At 47.6% G+C, this 23904-nt stretch overlaps 1 protein-coding gene across 1 annotated transcript; it reads left to right on the top strand.

Annotated features, from left to right (window-relative positions):
- Window positions 1-19525: 19525 nt before the first annotated feature.
- On the top strand, window positions 19526-20122 carry ARL14 (ADP ribosylation factor like GTPase 14). The gene has a single exon (XM_063919590.1). It carries the CDS (start codon window positions 19526-19528, stop codon window positions 20120-20122), a length of 597 nt encoding a protein of 198 aa, XP_063775660.1.
- Window positions 20123-23904: the final 3782 nt, after the last annotated feature.

The following is a 23904-nucleotide window of genomic DNA, read 5'->3' as shown; positions in this document are numbered from 1 at the left end:
AGGGGCGGCATTTGGATGCCTGTGTTTGTGCCAGTAACTGAAAAATATTTCCACTGTACTATACCATAATGGAGTGTTAATAGGTAGGACATGCGCATACTGCTCCTGTAAGATGTCCTACTTAGTAAATAAAAGAGACACCTCACTCCACAGCAGTTGTTAATTTTATGCCCCATATTAGTTCCATAAATCACATTATACCATTCAGTGCACCCAGTTCATATTATGCTATATGTACAGTGCATCGGGAAAGTAATCACAGCGCTTCACTTTTTCCACGTTTTGTTAGGTTACAGCCTTATTTCAAACTGGAATAAATTCATTTACCCCATAATGACAACGTGAAAAAGTTTTTTGAGATTTTTGCACATTTATTAAAAATAAAAAAACCTACGAAATCACATGTACATAAGTATTCACAGCCTTTGCTAAATACTTTGTTGATGCATTTTTGGCAGCAATTACAGCCTCACAGGGCAGTCTTATCAGCAGTGTAGGCCCCTGGGCACAGCAATTCACTGGAGCCCCTACCCAACCTCCAGCGGTAGGGGTGGGGGGTGCTACCAGCAGCAGCTTTGATGTCCCACTGGCGGTAGGGGGTGTTCTATCTTCCGCTCAGCTTGTAGGAACTGGAGCAGTAATTTCTGCTAAATACTCCTTTACTGCACAGATGGGGCAGGAGGGAGAACGCTAAACTTTAGAAGTGGGCATTGTGCTGAAGGGGCCCTGGTACATGACTTCCAGGGTGGTAGGGGTTGTTTAATATGTAGGGTGGGGTGGATAGTGGAGTGGGTTTAATATTCATCATTTTCTGGTGGGAGGGCAGCTTGCTTGACTGCAGATATCTCAAGTTCCTGGAAATAGATTTCTTAGCTTTGAATGGAATAAAAAAAAAACTAGAGAGTCCCACCTTTCAGGAGATACTGGGGACCTGGGGATCAGAGTTCAGGAGCCAGAGCAATTCACAGATGAAAATATAAAACTGCATAGCAGGCGTGTGGAGCTGGAGCAGGGACCAGCTGCTTGAAGGCTGATATCCCTGGTTCTGGACATAGTAGAGACGAGCTGCTAGTGTCCGCTGAAAGGGCAGAGTCCCAGATTTTTGAGTATACCATCAGAAAACTCGAAGTCAGACAGAACCAGAGATATGTCTGTTAAGAGCAATTAACAGGCTTGGATGGGGACCACTGGTTTGACATTGAATATCTCCGGTTCCCCAGGGCCGATTTAAAAAAATCTTGTATCCCTGGAAAGGGGGGGGGGCCTCAGCTATCATCCTAGGCCCCTTATACTCCTGGGGCCCCCGGGCAAGTGCCCATTGAGCCCATACGAAAAGACAGGCCTGAGTATTTATGAATATGATGCCACAAGCTTGGCACACTTATCTTTGGGGAGTTTCGCCCATTCCTCTTTGCAGCACCTCCCAAGCTTCATCAGGTTGGATGGGAAGCATCGGTGCACAGCCATTTTCAGATCTCCCCAGAGATGTTCAATGTGATTCAAGTCTGGGCTCTGGCTGGGCCACTCAAGGACATTCACAGAGTTGCCCTGAAGCCACTCTTTGATATCTTGGCTGTATGCTTAGGGGCATTGTCCTGCTGAAAGATGAACTGTCAACCCAGTCTTAGGTCAAGAGCATTCTAGAGCAGGTTTTCATCCAGGATGTCTCTATACGTTGCTGCATTCATCTTTCCCTCTATCCTGACTAGTCTCCCAGTTCCTGCCACTGAAAAACATCCTTACAGCATGATGCTGCCACCAACATGCTTCACTGTAGGGATGGTATTGGCCTGGTGATGAGCGGTACCTGGTTTCCTCCAAACATGACGTCTGACATTCACACCAAAGAGTTCAATCTTTGTCTCATCAGACCAAAGAATTTTGTTTCTCATGGTCTGAGAGTCCTTCAAGTGGATTTTGGCAAACTCCAGGTGGGCTGCCATGTACTTTTTACTAAGGAGTGGCTTTTTTGGGTGCATAAGAAGTGCCGCTGCCGCGAGCTCAGTTTCAACAAAGAAGCTCCAACTCTTCAAGCTACAGCAACTGCTTGCCAGCATCTTATTACTGTACATGTATATACAATGACTTCTATTGGGATTAAAGATAATATAGATATTTTCATAATACTTTCACAGAGTTTATTGAGTCTGATAACTGTAACAAATGTTTACCATTATGCTAAGGAAATCTGACATCTCTAGTTTCACATCTGTGTATTTAATATCATTTGACATTGACCTGAGGCAGGGAACCTGAGTATTACGTGAATCAGGGAGTTAAGAAATCACTACTATCAGTATCTGATGTAAGGCATTTAATTATCTCACTTGCACTAGCTGGTATTCTTCGTTACTATAACACTTATCAGAAATATGCAATTAATTGCTGTTGCTGTTTCACAGAGTAGTAATCAGCATGAGTCCAACCTCACAACTTCCAGATAGATACACAGTTTTTATTGCCTTGCAAAGTACCAACTGGTACCAAGATAATACAAGCCTCATATAACAGTATTGAAGTGACACTCGTGATATCTGACATACGTGTTTGACAATAAGGTATTTAAAAGAGCACTGGTATATTGCCAATCCATGACAACTTTGCTCCATACATTACAATTATGCATATACATAGAGCTAGCATATGAATGAAATATGTTCCAACATTCCTAATTTTAAATTACCCAACTATCACAGGATTCAGGAGGTACAGTATGATATGATAAGGGTTTAAAAATTCTCCTGGCCTCAATATATGGAGATTTGTTTACTAAGATTGTTCAGCTAATGCCATAGCAAGACATCCAATATAACTATCTGACCTGCATTAGACAGATATAAGCTGGTTGCTATGGTTTTAGTGCGGATATTTAGCATTTAGCAATGTTAGTAAATTATTTCCATATAACTAGTTTAGGAAAGTGCAAATTTGCAGAGGAAATGTAATGTCATGTGCCTAGTTTTACACAAATACATTATACTGTTCTCCTGGACACTGACAACAGTGGGCAAGTGGCGGATTCAGGGGATAGAGGGGGCAATCAGGGCAATCGCCACTTCCTGTGCAGCACTGCCCTCCTGCTTACTATTGCTGTTAGCTGCAATAGGATTTCAACTATTTTCTAATCTTCTAATACTGCAAAACTATGCACAGATTGATTTTACAACACTGTAATGTGGGCATGCACTTATGAATGTACTTGACTGACAATGAGGCACAGTGCGACATTATATGGCTATCACCTTCAATGATTACTTATATTTTGTCTAAGATTTTAGTTTATGCTGCTATAAAACATGGTATGCAATCTTTTAAATAAGTGGCTGTCAGTAGTAAATGGGGTCTGATCACTTTACCAGACAGTATTCAGTCTCTGTGTACATGAGTCACCTGACTATGCCGTATCAAACATTCTTCAAATGTGCACAACAGATTTCTCCATGCTTGCCTGGCTTCCTTGCAGTGAATCAAGGTGACGAAGGACACTGTGAGGCACATGCTGAGAGGTGAACTTATCTCCCCCGGTCTCCCCCCCCCCCCCCCCCCCCCCCCCCCACAAGCACCGTGAGGCTAATCTATGCGAATGCAAAGATTGGGTACTGATCAAAGGAGGAGGATGTTTTGCTATTGGGATGTGTTGTGGGGAGTGTTTTGAAAAAATAGTTTTATTGACCCTTGGGCGGTAACAATTATACACTTACAGTATATAGGAGGTGGTACTAGCACAGGAGGACCTATGGACACTTTTGGGTGGAAAAGTTGTGCCACTGGGGACCTTTTGCTATGACCACCAGGGCAGGCTCATGCCTTGGCAACTCCCCCCCACATATTATATATATATATATATATATATATACATACATACATACATACATACATACATACATACACACACACACACACACATTGGTCCCCACAGGGGAAAAACACACACAATAGCCCCCACAAGGAAAAACACACACATTGTCCCTGACAGGAAAAAATAATCTTACACTTTGACCCCCACAGGGGGGGACGGGACACATTGGCCTACACAAACGAATGAGACACTTGGATTCAATGATAGCTCCCTCAAAAAACAAACAAATAAAAAACCACATTGATTCATTGCCCCCACAACCAAGAAAAAAAATGAAATAATCATTGATTCCCCCAGCCCCCTACAGAAGACTAACCTCATGTGCTGGGTTGTCAGAGCTAATTGCAGGAGACTAGACTCCAGTCGCTCCAGAACAGTGCCTTCCTCTAGAGCAGGCATTCCCAACCACGGTCCTCAAGGCACACCAACAGTGCAGGTTTTAGTGATATCCAGGCTGCAGCACAGGTGGGTAAATCAAAATAACTGAGCTACTAATTAAGTCACCTGTGCTGAAGCCTGGATATCACAAAAACCTGCACTGTTGGTGTGCCTTGAGGACCGTGGTTGGGAATGCCTGCTCTAGAGAGTCCAGACCAGGCTAGTGGGTTGGAACTTGGTCTTACTTCCTCCCTCACTGTCCTCAGGCCTCATCACCTCAGTATCACCTTCCTCAGCAACTCAACACTATCCTCAGCCCCTCATCACCATTCTCAGCCCTCATCACCTTCCTCAGCCACAGACCCTTCACTTTCCTCAGCCACAGCCCCCAACAACATCCTCAGCCACAGCCTCATCACGTTCCTCAATGACATCACCATTCTCAGCCCCATCAACTTCCTCAGCCCCCAGCCTCTTCGTCAGCCCTATAACCTTCCTTAGCTCCATCATCTTCCTCAGCCCCCAGCCTCATCTTCTTCCTCAGCCACATCACCAGCCTCACCCACAGCCCCCATAACCATCCTCAGCCTCAGCTCCCAGCCCCACCACCTTTGCCAGCCCTATTACCATCCTCAGCCACAGCTATCACCATCATCAGCCACAGCCGATCACCTTCCTCAGCCCAATCATCTTCCTCAGCCTTCAGCCCCATCACCTTCCTCAGCCCCAGCCCATCACCTTTCTCAGTCCCATCACTTTTCCCTAGCCTCATCAACTTCCTCAGCCCCAGCACCCATCAACCTCCTCAGCCCCAGCACCCATCAACCTCCTCAGCCTCAACAACCTCCTCAGCCTCAACAATCTCCTCAGCCTCAACACCTTTCTCAGCCCCATCACCATCCTCAGCCTCCATCACCTTCTTCAGCCATCACCATTCTCAGTCCCCAGCCCCATCACCATCCTCAGTCCCCAGCCCCATCACCATCCTCGGCCCCATCAGTTTCCTCATCCCTCATCACCGTCCTCAGCCCCCAGCACCATCCTCAGCCCCATCACCTTTCTCAGCCCTCAGCCCCATCACCTTCCTCAGCCCCATCACCTTTCTCAGCCCCATCACCTTCCTCAGACCCATCACCTTCCTCAGCCCCCAGCACCCATCACCTTTCTCAGCCCCATCACCATACTCCACCCCATAACCTTCCTTAGCCCCAGTCCCCATCACCTTCTTCAGCCCCCAGCATCTTCCTTAGCCCCCAGCACCCATCATCTTCCTCAGCCCCCAGCCCCATAACCTTGCTCAGCCCCATTCACCTTTCTCAGCCCCATCACCATAATCAGCCCCATCACCATCCTCAGCCCCTATCACCCTCCTCAGCCCCATCACCATCCTCAAACACAGCCCCATCACCTTCCTTAGCTCCATCACCTTCCTCAGCCCCATCACCATCCTTAGCCCACAGCCCCATCACCTTCCTCAGTCCCCATCACCTTTATCAGCTCCATCACCTTTCTCAGCTCCATCACCTTTCTCAGCTCCATCACCTTCCCCCATCACCTACCTCAGTCCATCACCATCCTCAGCCCCATCACCTTCCTCAGCTCTATCACTTTTCTCAGCCCCATTACAAACCTCAGCCCCATCACCAACCTCAGCCCCCAGCCCTGTCACCTTCCTCAGTCCCATCACTTTCCCTGTCACCTTCCTCAGCTCCATCACCCTCCCCTGCCCCCATCACCTACCTCAGCCCCATCACCATCCTCTGCCCACAGCCCCATCACCTTCCTCAGCTCTATCACATTTCACAGCTCCATTACCAACCTCAGCCCCATCACCATCCTCAGCCCCCAGCCCTGTCACCTTCCCCAGCCGCATCACTTTCTACTGCCCCTATCACCTTCCTCAGCTCCCTACCCTATCACTTTCCTCAGCTCCCATCCCTATCACTTTCCTCAGCCCCCATTACCTTCCTCAGCCCCATCACATACCTCACCCTCCAGCCTCATCACCTTCCCCAGCCCTCATCAGCTTTCTCATCCCCTAATACCTTCCTCAGCCCCATAACCTTCCTCAGTCACCAGCCCATCACACCCCCATCACCATCCTCAGCCTGTCACCTTCCTCAGCCCCATCACCTTCTTCAGTCCACATAAACTTCCTTAGCTCCCAGCCCTATCACTTTGCTCAGCCCCCCTAGCTCTCATCACCTTCCTCAGCTCCCAGCCCTATCACTTTCCTCAGCCCCCAACCCCATCACCTTCCTTAGCATCCAGCTCGATCAGCTTCCTCAGATCCCATCATCTTTCTCAGCCTCCAGCCCCATCACCATCACCTTACTCAGCCCACCTTCCTTAGCCCCATCATTTTCCTTATCCTCCAGCCCCCTGCCCCTAAAACCTTCCTCAGCCCGATCACCTTCCTCAGTCCCCAGCTCCATTACCTTCCCCAGCCCCCATCACCTACACCAGCCCCAAGCGCCCATCATCTACCTCATCCCCATCACTTTTCTCAGCTCTATCACTTTTCTCAGCCCCATTACCATCCTTAGTCCCATCACCTTCATCAGCCTCCATCACCTTCCTTAGCACCATCACCTTCCTCAGCCCCAACACCTTCCTCAGCCCTCAGTCCATTATCTTGCTCAGCCCCCATCACCTTCCTCAGCCCATCACCTTCCTCAGCCTCCAGCCCCATCACCTTCCTCAGCCCCATCTCCTTTCTCAACCTCCAGTCCCATCACCTTCTTCAGCCCCCATCACCTTCCTCAGCCCCCAGCCCCATGTCAAAGTCAAAAATATTACATACACACAACATACAAACTCCAGAGAGGTCTCTGTTCATGCGCATACACGCAGCATGCACAGGCTATACGGTAGCATACGCATTCACACAGACAAGCCACAAAGATATATTCAACACATATTTCATACGACACATAAATTACACATAGACAAAACATGTCAAGCACCAGACATTATAATGTATTTATAGAATAGAGTGCAAAATCAGATATATATGTATTATTGGAACGGAACAAGTTCATTATATCATGCTTAGTGTCAAAATGATCAGGAGAATGTGTGGATTAATTTGATAGCTATGGGTAGATTGTAGCACATTGCAACGATTAGTTATGACCAAATGTATGAATACAAAGGACTTTCTGAGACTTGAAACTGGATTCACAGTCATGGCCTGGGGGCAAACACATGTGTTTGCAACATAGGACAAAAGCCCTCACACTGATCTATGAGCCGTCGAGTTCTTGAGAGGTCTGGCCTCTGGACCAATGGAAGAAGATGAAACCCACTGTTGTATACACCCATTATTTTACTGTATAAAAATAGTGACCCAGAAGCAGGCAGGTCTCTGATACATTCTCATTCACTCTCACACACACATTCTCATTCACTCTCACACACACACACACACACAAACACCCTTATTAGAAGTCTCCTAGCTGATGACTGGCTGCCTGATTCCAGTGAAACTAAGCGTATGTATATATTATCTTTATTTTTATTTCCATCTCACATTTTTCATTAAAAGCATGGCAAAAAATAAAAGGGCAATCACATAGTGTGATACTGCTTGACAAATGTATTAAGACATTACAAAACACATAAAAGACAAATATTCAATCCTCCCAACAAGTCTATATGCCTACCAGGTGCATACCTCCCAACATGACCCATTCCAGGAGGGATAGAATGCTCTGCTCCTGGACTTCCCTCTTACTGTATGATTGCCGGAACCTGTGTCGAACTAGTTGTTTGATAAGAAAGGTGTTTCAGCACAGGTGATAGCAATAATTAATCAAGAGGGAAGTCCGGGAGCAGAGCATTCTGTCCCTCCTGGAGAGGATCATGTTGGGAGGTATACAGGTGTAATAAAGTCTGAGCACAGTCAGACAGGCATGTAGTAAAAAGTCCTGGTTACTCTCTAATGTCCTCGTCTGATTGCTCACCATGGCTGCATAATGATGTAGAGGAGTCCCGCTAGAACGTGTTTTTGGTTTACTTTCTTCAAGTAGCAGATGGCTATAAAATGTAATGAATTTACCTATATCTAAGTTTAAGGAGTTACTCTTCAGACATCTTATGAACAGCTGACATCCCTTTACCTCTGGTGGTCACCAGTCCCTCCCTCACTCTCACTGGTTTAAGAGAACTGGCCTGTACATGAACATGGAAGTCCTTACACCCTTTACCTTAAAAACACCCTCAGAATTGACTGCTCTTTGGTATGATTAGCTGACATTCACTTAATCTGACATCTGCAAATTACATTTACAGCTGTATCCTGTTGATTTACCCCACACCCATAATGACTGTAGTCTCTACTGAGTCCACTTCTCTAGTACTCCACTAAATTGCCATCTACATGCTTCTTCTTAGCAATATCTTTCTGTGCCTTATCAACATGCACCATGAGGCTATTTATCCTCTCCTAGAAGTGTGATTTGTAAACTAAGCAGAAGACTGGTTGTCTGCTTTAAGCACTATCTACTGGGTTAGCAGTGTGATTTATACAACAATAGCCCATTTAAAAATCTGCTTTATATACTAACCATAAGATTGATGTATGCTATACCAGTGGTTCCCAAACTCGATTTTCAATAGGCACTAACAGTCCAGGTTTTAAATATCCATGGCGCAGCATAGATGGTTAAATCATATTGAGGTACTAATTAAGGGGGTAATTCAGATCTGATCACAGCAGCAAATTTGTTAGCTAATGAGCAAAACCATGTGCACTGCAGGGGGGCAGATACATACCTCCCAACATTTCTTCTTTCCAAATCGGGACACACGCGCGGCTTCGCCGCGCGCGCTCCCAAAAAGGGGGCGTGATCTAAGAAAATGGGGCGTGGCTTCGCGGAGGACCCGCAATCGCGAGCCACGCCCCCGTTTTCGTCACTGAGGGGGCATGCCCAGCGCTCTGTGAGCCGCTGGCATGCCCCCTCTCCCTCTGACTTCAGTGAATGGACGCTGTGCGCATGCGCACAGCGTCTATTCACCGCTGCTCTGCTAAGCAGGGCAGCGACTGACAGAGCCTCCCAACTGCCCCCCCACCGCGGGACACTGCGGCCCGCGGGTGGGACAGCGGGACAGTCCCCAAAAAACGGGACTGTCCCGCGAAAATCGGGACAGTTGGGAGGTATGCAGATATAATATTTGCAGAGATAGATTTGGGTGGGTTATATTGTTTCTGTGCAGGGTAAATACTGGCTGCTTTATTTTTACACTGCAATTTAGATTTCAGTTTGAACACACCCCACCCAAATCTAACTCTCTCTGCACGTTATATCTGCCCCCCCTCCCCTCCCCTGCAGTGCACATGGTTTTGCTCAACTGCTAACAAATTTGCGGCTGCAATCAACTCTGAATTAGGCCCATGGTTTTGCCCATTAGCTTACAAATGTGCTGCTGCGATCAGGAGCTAAATTTACTAAGTTGGTAGTTCTAGTTAAGATGGGATGTTGCCAATAACAACCAATCAGATTTCAGGTATTATCTTCTAGAAGGTGCTAGATAAATGAGAGGTAGAATCTGATTGGTTGCTATGGGCAACATCCCATCTTAAATAGAACTCCCATCTTAGTAAATTTACCCCCAGGTCTGAATTAGGCCCTCAGCCACCTATGGCCAAGCATGGATACATTTAAAACCTGTACCGTTAGTGCTCCTTGAGGATCGAGTTTGGGAGGAGGAGATGTATTAACCAGGCATATATAGTGCCGGTATGACTCTTCCCGTTTCACCTCTCTACCGAGGCGAGCACTAGTGCTGTGATGTATCAACATCTTGGCGAGAGTTGTTTCTAGTCAATTTGGCTCCCAGTGCGAACACAAAAAAAGCTCCCCACCCACAGCGTGGTTTTGCTAAAATGGTCATGGTCTTGCAGGAAAATACTACCTTAACCATATTATGCCCCAAACAGTAATGCCCCTAGCACCATATTATGCCCCACACTGTAATACCCCTTGCAATAAAGTATGCCCCACACAGTTATGCTCCTTGCACCAAAGTATGCCCCACACAGTAATGCCCCTTGCACCAAAGTATGCCCAACACAGTAATGCCCCTTGTTCTGACCCACACAGTAATGCCCATTGCACCATATAATATGCTCCTTAAAATTAGCACTATACCTGGTCCTGCTCGTCACCAGGAGTTGTTTCATGCTGCTGCTGCTAGCCTGCTCTCTCCAATGTTGCTGACGCTGATGCCACATTCCCAGCACTATTGTGCTATTCCCTGCCTCCGCCCTCTGGGCTCCGTCTAATTGTCCCTCCAAAAATGGCCACCGCCTCCTCTAGTATCCATCAAAACTGTCCTCTCTCAGGAGGAGGCCATTTTGGAAGGGACTTTTTCACAGCATTCTATGCGGCCAGCCAGACCGTATAGAATACTGCATACAGTAGCCATGTGCCAGCATTCTACACGGGTGGCCCGGCCCTAAAAATGGCACTGATCTTGGCTGCCGGTGAGTGGGAGTGAAAACTACCCCCTCCGGCGATGCCTGTCAGTGCACACAGCATATCAGTTTTAAACCCAGCCAGCTCCACTGGGCAGGGCCGGTTCAAGGGCGCTCTGCGACCCGGGCAGGAAATGGGGCGTGGCCTAATACAGGGGGCGTGGTCAATTACGCCCCCTGTACATTAAAAGCGCCGCTTGAATGCTGAGCGGTGCGCGATGACGTCATCGCGCACCGCACAGCAAAAGGTCCTCTCCACGAAGGGAAACTAGACGCTATGAGTCTAGTTCCCTTCGTAGAGAGGACCTTTGCTGTGCGGTGCGCAATGACGTCATCGCGCACCGCTCAGCAAAGTTACTCTCCAGGAAGGGAAACTAGACGCATAGCGTCTAGTTCCCTTCAGGAGGCGGACGGGGACGGGGACCGGGACGGGGACGGCAGCGGAGGCGGACAGGGACACAGCGGGCAGCAGTGGCGGATCTTGCCACGGTGCGGCGCCCTCCGGATGGCGCCAGCGCCCTCCGGAAGGTGGCGCCCCGGGCAAAAGTCCTGCTTGCCCGTGGCAAGATCCGCCACTGCCACTGGGCATGTGCGATATATCTCGTATGCAGCCCAGAACTGGCAGCCATCACAGCCAGGGACAGAGCTGACCCTGATGTGGAGTATGGGCAACGACACCTGCAGCTGTCGGAATCAAAAGCTGCATGTATTGGAACGGTCAGAGCCACTGACCGTTCATACATTGCCCTGCATATCGGCATGCTATCTCACAGATAGCAGCACCGATAATGACAGGAGCACATAGCACCCGTCACCTTGTACATACATGGGGGAAAAATGGTATAAGCGCACATAATGTGCACTGATACCACTTCTCCACCATAACGGAGGATCATACATCAGGGCCCGAGTTTAGGAACCATTGCTTTATACATTAGCCATCAGATTGGACAATTGTTTCCTTGATCTGCTAGAACTAGAATGGGCTCTAATTACCATGATGGATTCGTCTTTGTATACTAGCCAAACTAAATCACTTATATTTGCAAGGACTCTGCATATCATAAAAATTGATTGGTGTAGCAGGTGTACTTTCAATAATGGTACTAATGGTACCCAGTTCCTTTCATTCCAGCATTGCTTGAAAGCCTACAGAAGATTTTTACAAATCTTGACCTTAGACAGGCTTATAATATTGTTTATATCCTCCATGGGAATGGGGGAAAGTGCCTTTAGGATCAGATCTGGACCTTTTGATGGATTGGCTACATCTTTCGGTTTGAGATAGGTGGCGTACAAGTGGGGATGCAGTCATAATGTTAACGTTTACAATGGACACAACAGTGTTAACAGTTCTTATGTCGACATTGTAGAAATGTGGAGATTGAATATGTCGGCTTATGAAGAATGTCACCAGGTGCACAATTATGACATATGAAATGTCTACATTGTGCAGGAACTGGAGGGTTAGGGTTAGGCTGCGGCAGCAGGTTAGGGTTAGGCTATAGGAAAATAGCTTAGGGTCAGGCAAAAAAGGGATGGTTTGGGGTTTGGGATCGGAAAGACTGCACGATGACCTGGAAGCCATCATGATATCAACATAGGACATTGGGGGTAATTCAGATCTGATCGCAGCTGTGTGTCTTCGCACAACGGGCGATCATATCCTAACTGCGCATGCCGGTCAGCGATGGGAAGGTGCGAAAAATCCAATCGCACGGGCGTTCGCAAGGTGATTGACAGGAAGAGGCCGTTTGTGGGTGGCAACTGAGCGTTTACTGAGAGTGTCTGGAAAAACGCAGGCGTGCCCTAGCATTTTCAGGGAGGGTGTCTGACATCAACCCCGGCCCTGATCAGCCAGTTCTCATCGCACTGTTGGAGTAAGCCCTGGGCTCCACAAAGTGGATTTTTGCAGCTCAGCTACACATGTGATGTCACACTTGCACGGCAAATTTACACTCCCCCTGTAGGAGGTGACAATCTGATCGCAGGACAGCAAAAAATAAGATTTTAAACCTACCGGTAAATCTTTTTCTCCTAGTTCGTAGAGGATGCTGGGGACTCCGTAAGGACCATGGGGTATAGACGGGCTCCGCAGGAGACATGGGCACTCTAAAGACTTTAGAATGGGTGTGCACTGGCTCCTCCCTCTATGCCCTCCTCCAGACCTCAGTTAGAGAAACTGTGCCCAGAGGAGACGGACAGTACGAGGAAAGGATTTTTGTTAATCTAAGGGCAAGATTCATATCAGCCCACACCATCCACACCGTATAACATGGAATAAATGAACCAGTTAACAGTATGAAACAGAACAGCATCAGCCCGAGACTGATCAAAACTATAACATAACCCTTATGTAAGCAAAAACAATATACAAGTCTTGCAGAATTTAGTCCGCACTGGGACGGGCGCCCAGCATCCTCTACGGACTAGGAGAAAAAGATTTACCGGTAGGTTTAAAATCTTATTTTCTGTTACGTCCTGCTGGGGACTCCGTAAGGACCATGGGGATTATACCAAAGCTCCAGACCGGGCGGGAGAGTGCGGATGACTCTGCAGCACCGATTGAGCAAACATGAGGTCCTCATCAGCCAGGGTATCAAACTTGTAGAATTTTGCAAAAGTGTTTGAACCCGACCAAGTAGCAGCTTGGCACAGCTGTAATGCCGAGACGCCTCGGGCAGCCACCCAAGAAGAGCCCACCTTCCTAGTGGAATGGGCCTTTATCGAATTTGGAACCGGCAATCCAGCCGTAGAATGAGCCTGCTGAATCGTGTTACAGATCCAGCGGGCAATAGTCTGCTTAGAAGCAGGGGCGTCAACCTTGTTTGCTGCATACAGGACAAACAGTGCCTCTGTTTTCCTAACCCGAGCCGTCCTGGCTACATAAACTTTTAAGGCCCTGACTACATCAAGAGACTTGGAATCCTCCCAGTCCCCTGTAGCCACAGGCACGACAACAGGTTGGTTCATATGAAACGATGAAACCACCTTAGGCAGAAATTGAGGACGAGTCCTCAACTCTGCTCTATCAACATGGAAAATCAGATAGGGGCTTTTGTGAGACAAAGCCGCCAATTCGGACACCCGCCTCGCAGATGCCAAGGCTAACAACATGACCACTTTCCAAGTGAGAAATTTCAACTCAACTGTTTGAAGAGGTTCAAACCAGTGTGACGTAAGGAACTGTAACACCACGTTAAGGTCCCATGGGGCCACTGGGGGCACAAAAGGAGGCTGGATGTGCAGCACTCCCTTTACAAAAGTCTGGACTTCTGGGAGAGAAGCCAATTCCTTCTGAAAGAATATAGATAGGGCCGAAATCCTTAATGGAGCCTAACTTCAGGCCCATATCCACTCCTGTCTGTAGAAAATGGAGAAAACGGCCCAGGTGGAAATCTTCCGTAGGAGCATTCTTGGCTTCACACCAAGAAACATACTTCCTCCAGATACGGTGATAATGTTTCGCCATCACCTCCTTCCTAGCCCTTATCAGAGTAGGGATGACTTCCTCCGGAATACCTTTCCCAGCTAGGATTCGGTGTTCAACCGCCATGCCGTCAAACGTAACCGCAGTAAGTCTTGGAACACGCAGGGCCCCTGCTGCAACAGGTCCTCCCTGAGAGGAAGAGGCCACGGATCTTCTGTGAGCATCTCCTGAAGATCTGAATACCAGGCCCTTCGAGGCCAATCTGGAACAATGAGTATTGTCTGCACTCTTTTTCTTCTTATGATTCTCAATATTTTGGAGATGAGAGGAAGAGGAGGGAATACATAGACCGACTGAAACACCCATGGTGTCACCAGGGCGTCCTACCGCTACTGCCTGAGGGTCCCTTGACCTGGCACAATACCTCCAAAGCTTCTTGTTGAGGCGTGACGCCATCATGTCTATCTGAGGAAGTCCCCAAAGACTTGTTATCTCTGCAAAAACTTCTTGATGAAGTCCCCACTCTCCTGGATGGAGATCGTGTCTGCTGAGGAAGTCTGCTTCCCAGTTGTCCACTCCCGGAATGAAGACCGCTGACAGATCGCTTACATGATTTTCCGCCCAGCGCAGAATCCTTGTGGCTTCCACCATTGCCACTCTGCTCCTTGTCCCGCCTTGGCGGTTTACATGAGCTACGGCTGTGACGTTGTCTGATTGAATCAGAACCGGTAGGTCGCGAAGAAGATTCTCCGCTTGTCGTAGGCCGTTGTATATGGCCCTTAATTCCAGTATGTTGATGTGTAGACAAGCCTCCTGGCTTGACCATGTTCCCTGAAAATTTCTTCCTTGTGTGACTGCTCCCCATCCTCGGAGGCTCGCGTCCGTGGTCACCAGAACCCAGTCTTGAATGCCGAACCTACGACCCTCTAGAAGGTGAGCACTCTGCAGCCACCAGAGGAAAGACACCCTGGCCCTGGGGGACAGGCTTATTTTCTGATGAATTTGAAGATGGGACCCGGACCACTTGTCCAGAAGGTCCCACTGAAATGTCCTCGCATGAAACCTGCCGAAGGGGATGGCCTCGTAAGTCGCCACCATCTTTCCCAGTACTCGAGTGCATTGATGGACTGACACTCTTTTCAGTTTTAACAGGTCTCTGACCATGTTCTGGAGTTCCTGGGCTTTTTCCATCGGGAGAAAAACCCTCTTTTGTTCCGTGTCCAGAATCATGCCTAAGAAAGATAGCCGAGTCGTTGGAACCAACTGTGATTTTGGTAGATTCAGAATCCAGCCATGTTGCTGCAGCACTCTCAGGGAGAGCGACACGCTTTTCAGCAACTGATCTCTCGATCTCGCTTTTATCAGGAGATCGTCCAAGTACGGGATAATTGTGACTCCCTGCCTGCGCAGGAGCACCATCATTTCCGCAATTACCTTGGTGATAATCCTCGGGGCCGTGGAAAGCCCAAACGGCAATGTCTGAAACTGGTAATGACAGTGCTGTACAGCGAATCTCAGGTACGCCTGATGAGGGGGATATATGGGGTCATGAAGGTATGCATCCTTTATGTCTAGTGACACCATAAAATCTCCCCCTTCCAGGCTGGAGATAACCGCCCAGAGCGATTCCATCTTGAATTTGAACTTTTTCAAGTACAGGTTTAGGGATTTTAGATTTAGAATGGGCCTGACTGAGCCATCCGGTTTCGGAACCACAAACAGGGTTGAGTAGTACCCCTTCCCCTGTTAAACTAGGGGAACCTTGACAATCACTTGCTGTTGATACAGCTTTTGAATTGCAACTAAAACTATCTTCCTCTCTGGGGGAGAAGCTAGTAAAGCCGATTTGAAAAATCGGCGCGGAGGCACCTCTTCGAATTCCAGCTTATATCCTTGGGATACAATTTCCATCGCCCAAGGAGCCACGTCTGATTGAACCCAGACGTGGCTGAAGAGTCGAAGATGTGCCCCCACCGGGGCAGACTCCCTCAGTGGAGCCCCAGCGTCATGCGGTGGATTTAGTAGAAGCCGGGGAGGACTTCTGCTCCTGGGAACTAGCCGTAGCAGGCATTCTTTTCCCTCTACCCTTACCTCTGGCGAGGTAGGAAGAGCCCCGACCTCTTCTGGACTTATGCGACCGAAAGGACTGCATCTGATATTGTGGTGTTTTCTTTTGCTGTGGGGGAACATAAGGTAAAAAAGTAGATTTACCCGCGGTAGCTGTGGAAACCAGGTCCGCGAGACCTTCCCCAAATAAAACCTCACCCTTGTAAGGCAAAACTTCCATATGTCTCTTTGAGTCGGCATCACTGGTCCATTGGCGGGTCCACAGGGCTCGCCTAGCAGAAATCGCCATGGCGTTGGCTCTCGAACCTAGCAGCCCAACGTCTCTCTGAGCGTCTCTAATATATAGGACTGCGTCTTTAATGTGACCTAAGGTCAATAAAATGGTATCCCTATCTAGGGTATCAATGTCAGCTGACAAGGTATCTGTCCACGCTGCTACAGTGCTACAAACCCAAGCCGACGCTATTGCCGGTCTGAGCAAGTCTGCGATCAGCAGGATCCTTGAGGGCCGCCGTGTCTGGAGACGGTAGTGCCACCTCTTTGGACAAGCGCGTTAAAGCCTTGTCCACCCTGGGCGAGGATTCCCACCGTAACCTGTCCTGTGTCGGGAAAAGATACGCCATAAGAATTCTCTTGGGAATCTGCAGTTTCTTGTCTGGAGTTTCCCAAGCTTTTTCAAATAACTCATTCAGCTCATGAGATGGGGGAATGGTTACCTCGGGTTTCTTTTCCTTAAACATGCATACCCTAGTGTCAGGGACAGAGGGGTCATCTGTGATATGCAAAACATCTTTTATTGCAATAATCATATAATGAATACTTTTGGCCACCCTTGGGTGTAACCTCGCCTCATCGTTGTCGACACTGAAGTCAGAATCCGTGTCGGTATCAGTGTCTGCTACTTGGGACAGTGGACGTTTCTGAGACCCTGAAGGGCCCTGTTACACAGTCAAAGCCATGGATTGACTCCCTGTTCTATCCCTGGACTCTGCTTTGTCCAATCTCTTATGTAATAAAGACACATTTGCATTTAAAACATTCCACATATCCAACCAATCAGGTGTCGGCGTTGCCGACGGAGACACCACAATCATCTGCTCCACCTCCTCCTTAGATGAGCCTTCCGCTTCAGACATGCCGACACCCCCACACACTCAGGGATATATCTATATGGAGACAGTCTTCCAATAAGGCCCTTTGGATAGACAGAGAGAGAGAGTATGCCAGCACACACCCAGCGCCACCGGACACCGGAATAAAATCCCAGTAGTACAGCGCTTTTATATAAATATATATAATTACACTCACTGCGCCAATTAAATGTGTCCCCCCCCCCTCTTTCTTGCCCTCTGTAACCGTGTTCAGCATGGGAGAGTCCAGGGAGCCAGCTTCTCTGCAGTGTGCTGTGGAGAAAATGGCGCTGGTTAGTGCTGGAGGATCAAGCTCCGCCCCCTCAGCGGCGGGCTTCGGTCCCGCTCAAATTATTTATGCTGGCGGGGGGGTTTCAATATACCGCCTCTGCCGTATCTAATCTCTATGCCAGTGTCCCTTGAGGTTAATATTGCTGCCCAGGGCGCCCCCCCCTGTGCCCTGCACCCTTACAGTGCCCGCTGTGTGTGTATGTGTGGGAGCAATGGCGCGCAGAGTTACCGCTGCGCATTACCTCAGTGAAGATCTGAAGTCTTCTGCCGCCTTTGAAGTCTTCTTTCGTCTTAATACTCACCCGGCTTCAATCTTCCGGCTCTGTGAGGAGGACTGCGGCGCGGCTCCGGGACGAACGGCGAGGGTGAGACCTGCTTACCGACCCTCTGGAGCTAATGGTGTCCAGTAGCCTAAGAAGCAGAGCCTATCATTTAAGTAGGTCTGCTTCTCTCCCCTCAGTCCCACGATGCAGGGAGCCTGTTGCCAGTCTATACCCCATGGTCCTTACGGAGTCCCCAGCATCCTCTAGGACGTAAGAGAAAAATGCAGCCCAGCGATCAGATCTGAATTAGGCCCATTGTTTTGTGGGTGTAATGGGTGTCATGGGCATTATAGTGAAAGCAGCTGTTCCCAGGCGGGCAGCCGCTTCCACAGACGCCATACTCGGACAGAGAAACTGCAGCTGCCAATGGGGAAGTACTAGTGTTGATGAAGCGTGTGATGGTGTGCCACGTGTCAGGGGTGTTACAGTGTGCAGAGACGCTGAAAGTGGGCATCTCAGTGCCTACACAGTCAGACACACAATAATAAAAATATGGAAACGACTACATATATATTTGTAAATATAATAAAACCTTCCTTTATATTTATTTTGTCATTATTTATGGTTGTATATATGCAGACAATGATGTACTAGTAATTTGTATAAACAAAGTGTTCTTTATTCAAATTACTAAATTATAATCCTTTGACATTTGCTTGAGCATTAATATCACATTTACAATCTTTCCAAGGGTTAGAAAATATTTTTTTCTTGTGGGATTGTGATTAGAGAAGAATCAAAGATAAAACATAAATGTCACCGGGAAGAGTAACAGAAGATTGGAGGAAGCTTATCTCCCAAACACTTGATTTTCTCTTTATTGTTTGATCTGATGTACCAGGCACTACGGCAGCCAGAAAATGGTATATTTGTTGCAGAGGAGTGCTCTGCGCTGCCTCTGTTCCGACGGCCGCCAGACACTAAAACCAAGAGTGGCTTTTATTGGAGGCACAAACTCCAACCTGCGCATGCAGCTTCTTTCCCTCTGAGTACCAACAGCAGGAGCCCCATAATGACCCCACATTATACTATATCACCACCGCTTACACCTACTATCCCGCTGCCACCACTGACAATATAATGAAGTGACCACACCTGGTGCACCACAACACCCAGCAACCCTAATGCTCCTTTCTACAAATGACTAATCCTGATATCCTATACCTGTTAACCATGTATTGACCTGTTCCTGTTTTTACCTGGTTAATAAAAATTCCCCTAGACTAACCAACATTGCACACCGCTGTTGCCTACCATCATAGTGTCTGCCAATAATCTTAATAAAATGTATTTAAAGTAAACTTACTAGTTTTATTATATTAGAAAGTACTGTTTTCACACCTCACTACATTCACATATATTTTGAACTTTGGTTTCCTTTATCGATTATGCTTTATTACTCGTGACAGTTCCACCTTTGTGACAAGCAGTGGACATTAAACCTTCATAAACAATACACCTTTCTCCGAGCTGATAAGACCGCTTATAAGTACACAGCTCACATTGCTACAAATCACTATGCAAAACTTATTCTCATCCATTTCTGCTTTGACAAAAGACACACAAAGCATGGGTTTGTTAGGCTCTACTCATTCCAAAGTTAAGCAAGCCAGAATCCTTCTACTTGGCTTGGACGCAGCAGGAAAATCTACTGTACTCTATAGATTCAAATTTAAAGAGCCTTTTTCAACGATCCCAACAGTTGGATTTAATGTAGAGATGATACAAACAGAGAAGCACCTGCAATTAACTATATGGGACATTGGAGGACAGGAGAAGTTGAGATCATTCTGGTGTTATTACTTTGAAAACACAGATGGGCTTGTATATGTGGTAGACAGCACCAATAAGCAAACACTAGATGAGGCAAAGAAAGAATTTCAGTTCATCGTGCAGAATGAGCTGATAAAGAACGTGCCAGTGGTTGTGCTAGCCAACAAGCAAGATCTTCCTGGAGCACTGAATGCAGATGACATAACTCGAAAATTTAATATGAAGAAGCATTGCTCTGATCGGGACTGGTACGTGCAGCCATGCTGTGCCCTCTCAGGCCAGGGATTGACTGAAGGCTTCAATAAAGTGACTGAATTTGTGAAAAGGTCAAAAGAAGATGCCCTAAGCTTTTCCAAGCAGAATGTAAGACTTAAAACATCGCGAAGAGTATGAATCCTGAAAGAAGACCTGTGGGCAATCATTTAATGCACCTTGAATGAGTCTAGCACAGCATCAGTTTCCACGGTGCTGCACAAGGCATAAAGACAATGCCATAGATGAAAGCGGATGTTTGTGTTTATTTATGAAGAAGTATAAATTGCTTGTAAGGATGACATATTTTTAAACAATGTGATGTATTTCTGTGAAATAACATGAGCATTAACGTTAGTAACTTATTTTACAAAGTCAGAAAAAAATCAGCTTAATGTGTTATCTACTAGTATGTGAAATAGGTGCTAACAACAAATAGTAACTAATAAAAGGACTATGAGGTACAGTATTATAAATACATGCCACTTCCTTAATATACTTTCATACCTATAATCAGTATTTTCAAATCTGTGTATGAGGCAACATTGCTATGTGATATATATTGTTTTATTTATGTTTACATTTTATTTGAAGAAATTATTCCAACAAAACTCTATCATAGTTTTGCATTAAATGCACCTTTTGTTATGTTCATTTGCGGTGTCTGATGTTTTCAAGTAATTGCTTAGGCAGGGCCGTATTAAGGGAGGAGCGGTCGGCTCGGGGCCCCCACGCTCTGCTGTGTGAAGCAGAGCAATGTAGTCCCCCTCCGCAGAGCTCCCCATTGTACAGCACTGAAATCCCACGAGACACTGACGCTGTGCCAGCCGGGTGTGCTGCTGCTGCAGCGCGCTGTCAGGTAGTGTGTGTGTGAGTGTGTCTGTTTTAGTTAATGGGGGGGTGCTCATCACTTTTACTAGTGGGGTCTCCACAACATCGTTGCCCCAGGGCCCCCACCAGCCTTAATCGGGATGTGGTCAGGTGACCGGCGGTTGGGATCCCAGCGGTCTTCATACCGACACTGGGATCCTGGCCACCAGGATGCTGGCAGGGGTCCCAGAGCTTTTCACACTCGTGGGTGTCCACAACACCCACAGAGTGGGAACAGAACCTGTGGCGAGTGCAGCGAGCCACTGAGCCCGCAGCGTGGCGAGTGCAGTGAGTCCGTAAGGGGCTTCATTGCACTTACCACCCTGCCGGCATCCCGGCGTTGGTAGGCTGACCGCCGGGATCCCGAACGCTGGTCACCCAACCCCCTTAATCAGGCCCTGTGCTTAGTATTACATATTATGAAAGTGCACTAATACAAATGAGTGGCAATCGGGGCTAGTTCTACCACTGAGGTGTTGGGGGCACCGAAAATATCTCCAATGGAAATATAACTATTATAATATTATCAACCCAGTTGTAGGTGGTGAAACTAATTCTTTTAACACTGCTGTAAATAATAGGATAGTCTTTGATATAAACCAGTGGTTCTCAAACTGTGTGCCGTGGCACCCTCGGGTGTCTTGGGACACTTGCAGGGGTGTCCTGGGTTGGTGGTCCAGGACCAAATTCAATTATTTATGGTCAATGTAATAGGCAAAACTAGTGCTGGTGGCTGCCAATCATAAAATATGTGGACAATTAAAAGCAAATCTTGTTCCTCACTACACAATTGAACGTAAGGATGACATATAAATTATAAACACAATTTACTTAATTGAAAATGTCTTTCTAAATTTCTCAATTAGAAACTTTTGGCCTAGGGGTGCAGTGAAAACAATTCAGATACTCTAGGGCGCAGTGATTCAAAAAAGTTTGAGAACCACTGATATAAACAATAGCTGATTTTCATCTACTAATTGCAATAATTATTTTGTCAGAACTACTGAATTACCACAACTTTGAGAAAAAGCATTAATACTAATAATACAAACAGGTGGATACTCTATATTTTCCCCATAGTCAAATCCAATATATACTGTAATCTAGAGGTCACTAGTGGAGACCAGCGTCGGACTGCCCATCTGACACTTCTGGCAAATGGCAGAAGGGCCAATGACTTGATGGACCGGTTCACCCACACAGAGAAACCTGGGCTGGCTGTCCGCAAACAGCGACATGGGGCATGCCGCAAGGCCATGGCCCCTTGACTCATGGTGCGCCACCTTTCATGAGCGCGCATGTGCACAGTACACTGCACAGGCTGATTAATAGCCCCAGACCAGCCCTGGCGGAGTCAACATAACCTTGTTCTTAAAAGTTGCCATTTTCCACTATTCCTTCACCTCTATGTTTTTAAATATTTGTTTTTTTTTTGTAATTACATCAAAGAATTATCAATAACAATTTATGTTCTAAATCCTTTGGATATGGTTATTAGCAGGGGCGTAACTCCCAGAGGCAATGGAGAGGACTGCCTCCGGGCTCCAAGCCCTGAAGGGCACATGCATGTGCAGCAAGCTGCCAGGAGCAGCTCTTGCCGGGGGCATGCAGGCTTTTTGCCCGAGGTGCTGTAGTCCTGAGGGCGCTGGCATCGCTGTTTGACCCTCCCACACGCTGCCGTGCAACTCACGGCATAGTGGGAGTGGCCGCAGACGCTGGATGTCATAATTGACTTCTAGTGTCTGTGCGGCGCTATGGGAGATCCGAGGAGCGGCGGCCAGAGACGGAGGACAGCAGCAGTGGTCGGGAAGCAGGAGCGGGGCTGGTGATTATTCATTTTTTATTTTTGTAAGCGCCGCTACTGGGGGCATACCTACAGGTGGGGTGGCACATCTACTGAGGGCAAAACTACTGGGGGAACAACTACTGAAGGCACAGCTACTGGGGGCAAAACTATTGAGGGCACAGCTACAGGGGGCAAAACTACAGGGGGCACAACTACTGCAGGCACAGCTGCAGGGGGCACAACTCTACTGGTGGCACAACTACAGGGGGCCTAACTGTGGCCACAACACTTCACTATGAAGCCACGCCCCTATTTTTTGACGCGCACCTACGATACACACAAACCCTGTTTTACCTGGGGGGAGGGGGGCGCGCCAAGGGAAACTTTCGCACCACAAGGTCTAGAACCGGCCTTGGCAGCAGCACCTGTGTGGTTCACAGCAAGTGTGACTGCTGTTCTTCCAACGGAGTTCTGCGGTACACCTGCTGCCGCTGGAGAGCTAATCAGCTCTGTCCCAGGAGCCATGCTAACACCAGCAATAGGGGACAGGATGGCTCCCACCTGGTGCTGCTCAGCCTGCACTGCAGCAAGTGATAGTGCAACTGCCACTGTTGCTGGCCTGTGAGATGGTACCTGCCAGTGAATGCTGATTCTGCATACTGTAAATGGCTGAATTTCAGCGTATCATGAGCCCTGACAATTCTCTGCAGGCTCTGGTCCCTGTAGACCGGCTGAGAGAGCTATCTATGGGCGTAGTAGGGTATGCTGGCAGCCGGGCTCTCAGCGGCCAGCATACTGGCGCCGTAATCCTGACAGCTGGGCGAGCGCAAATGAGCCCCTTGCGGGCTCGCTGCGCTATTCTTCCTCCACGGTGGTCGTGGACCCCCAAGAGGGAGAAAAGGTGTCGGTATGCCGGCTGTCGGGATTCCGGTGCCAGTATACATATATATATATATATATATATATATATATATGTTTATACACAGTTACACACACACCATATTTGTTTTCCCTGTTTTTTTATTTTTAAAGGGAAGGGGGGCACCAAACCCCAACTTGCCTGCGGGCGACTGGGATGAATTTACACCCCTGAATTTTAGGATTATATAGCACCCTCACACAAAGAGATCCTGTGCAGGATTTTTTTCTCCTAAATTTGTGACTAAAGGCTAGATGTATAAAAGTTTAGACAGAGATAAAGTGCCAACCAATTAGATCCTAATTGTCAAGTTACAAGCTGTGTAGGAAAAAGGAGCAGGAGATGATT

The sequence above is a fragment of the Pseudophryne corroboree genome, chromosome 4 (assembly GCF_028390025.1).
Source record: "Pseudophryne corroboree isolate aPseCor3 chromosome 4, aPseCor3.hap2, whole genome shotgun sequence".
In the NCBI taxonomy this organism is placed as follows: domain Eukaryota; kingdom Metazoa; phylum Chordata; class Amphibia; order Anura; family Myobatrachidae; genus Pseudophryne; species Pseudophryne corroboree.
The sequence above is the reverse complement of the archived record's forward strand: the minus strand, read 5'-3'. Positions and strand labels throughout refer to the sequence as shown.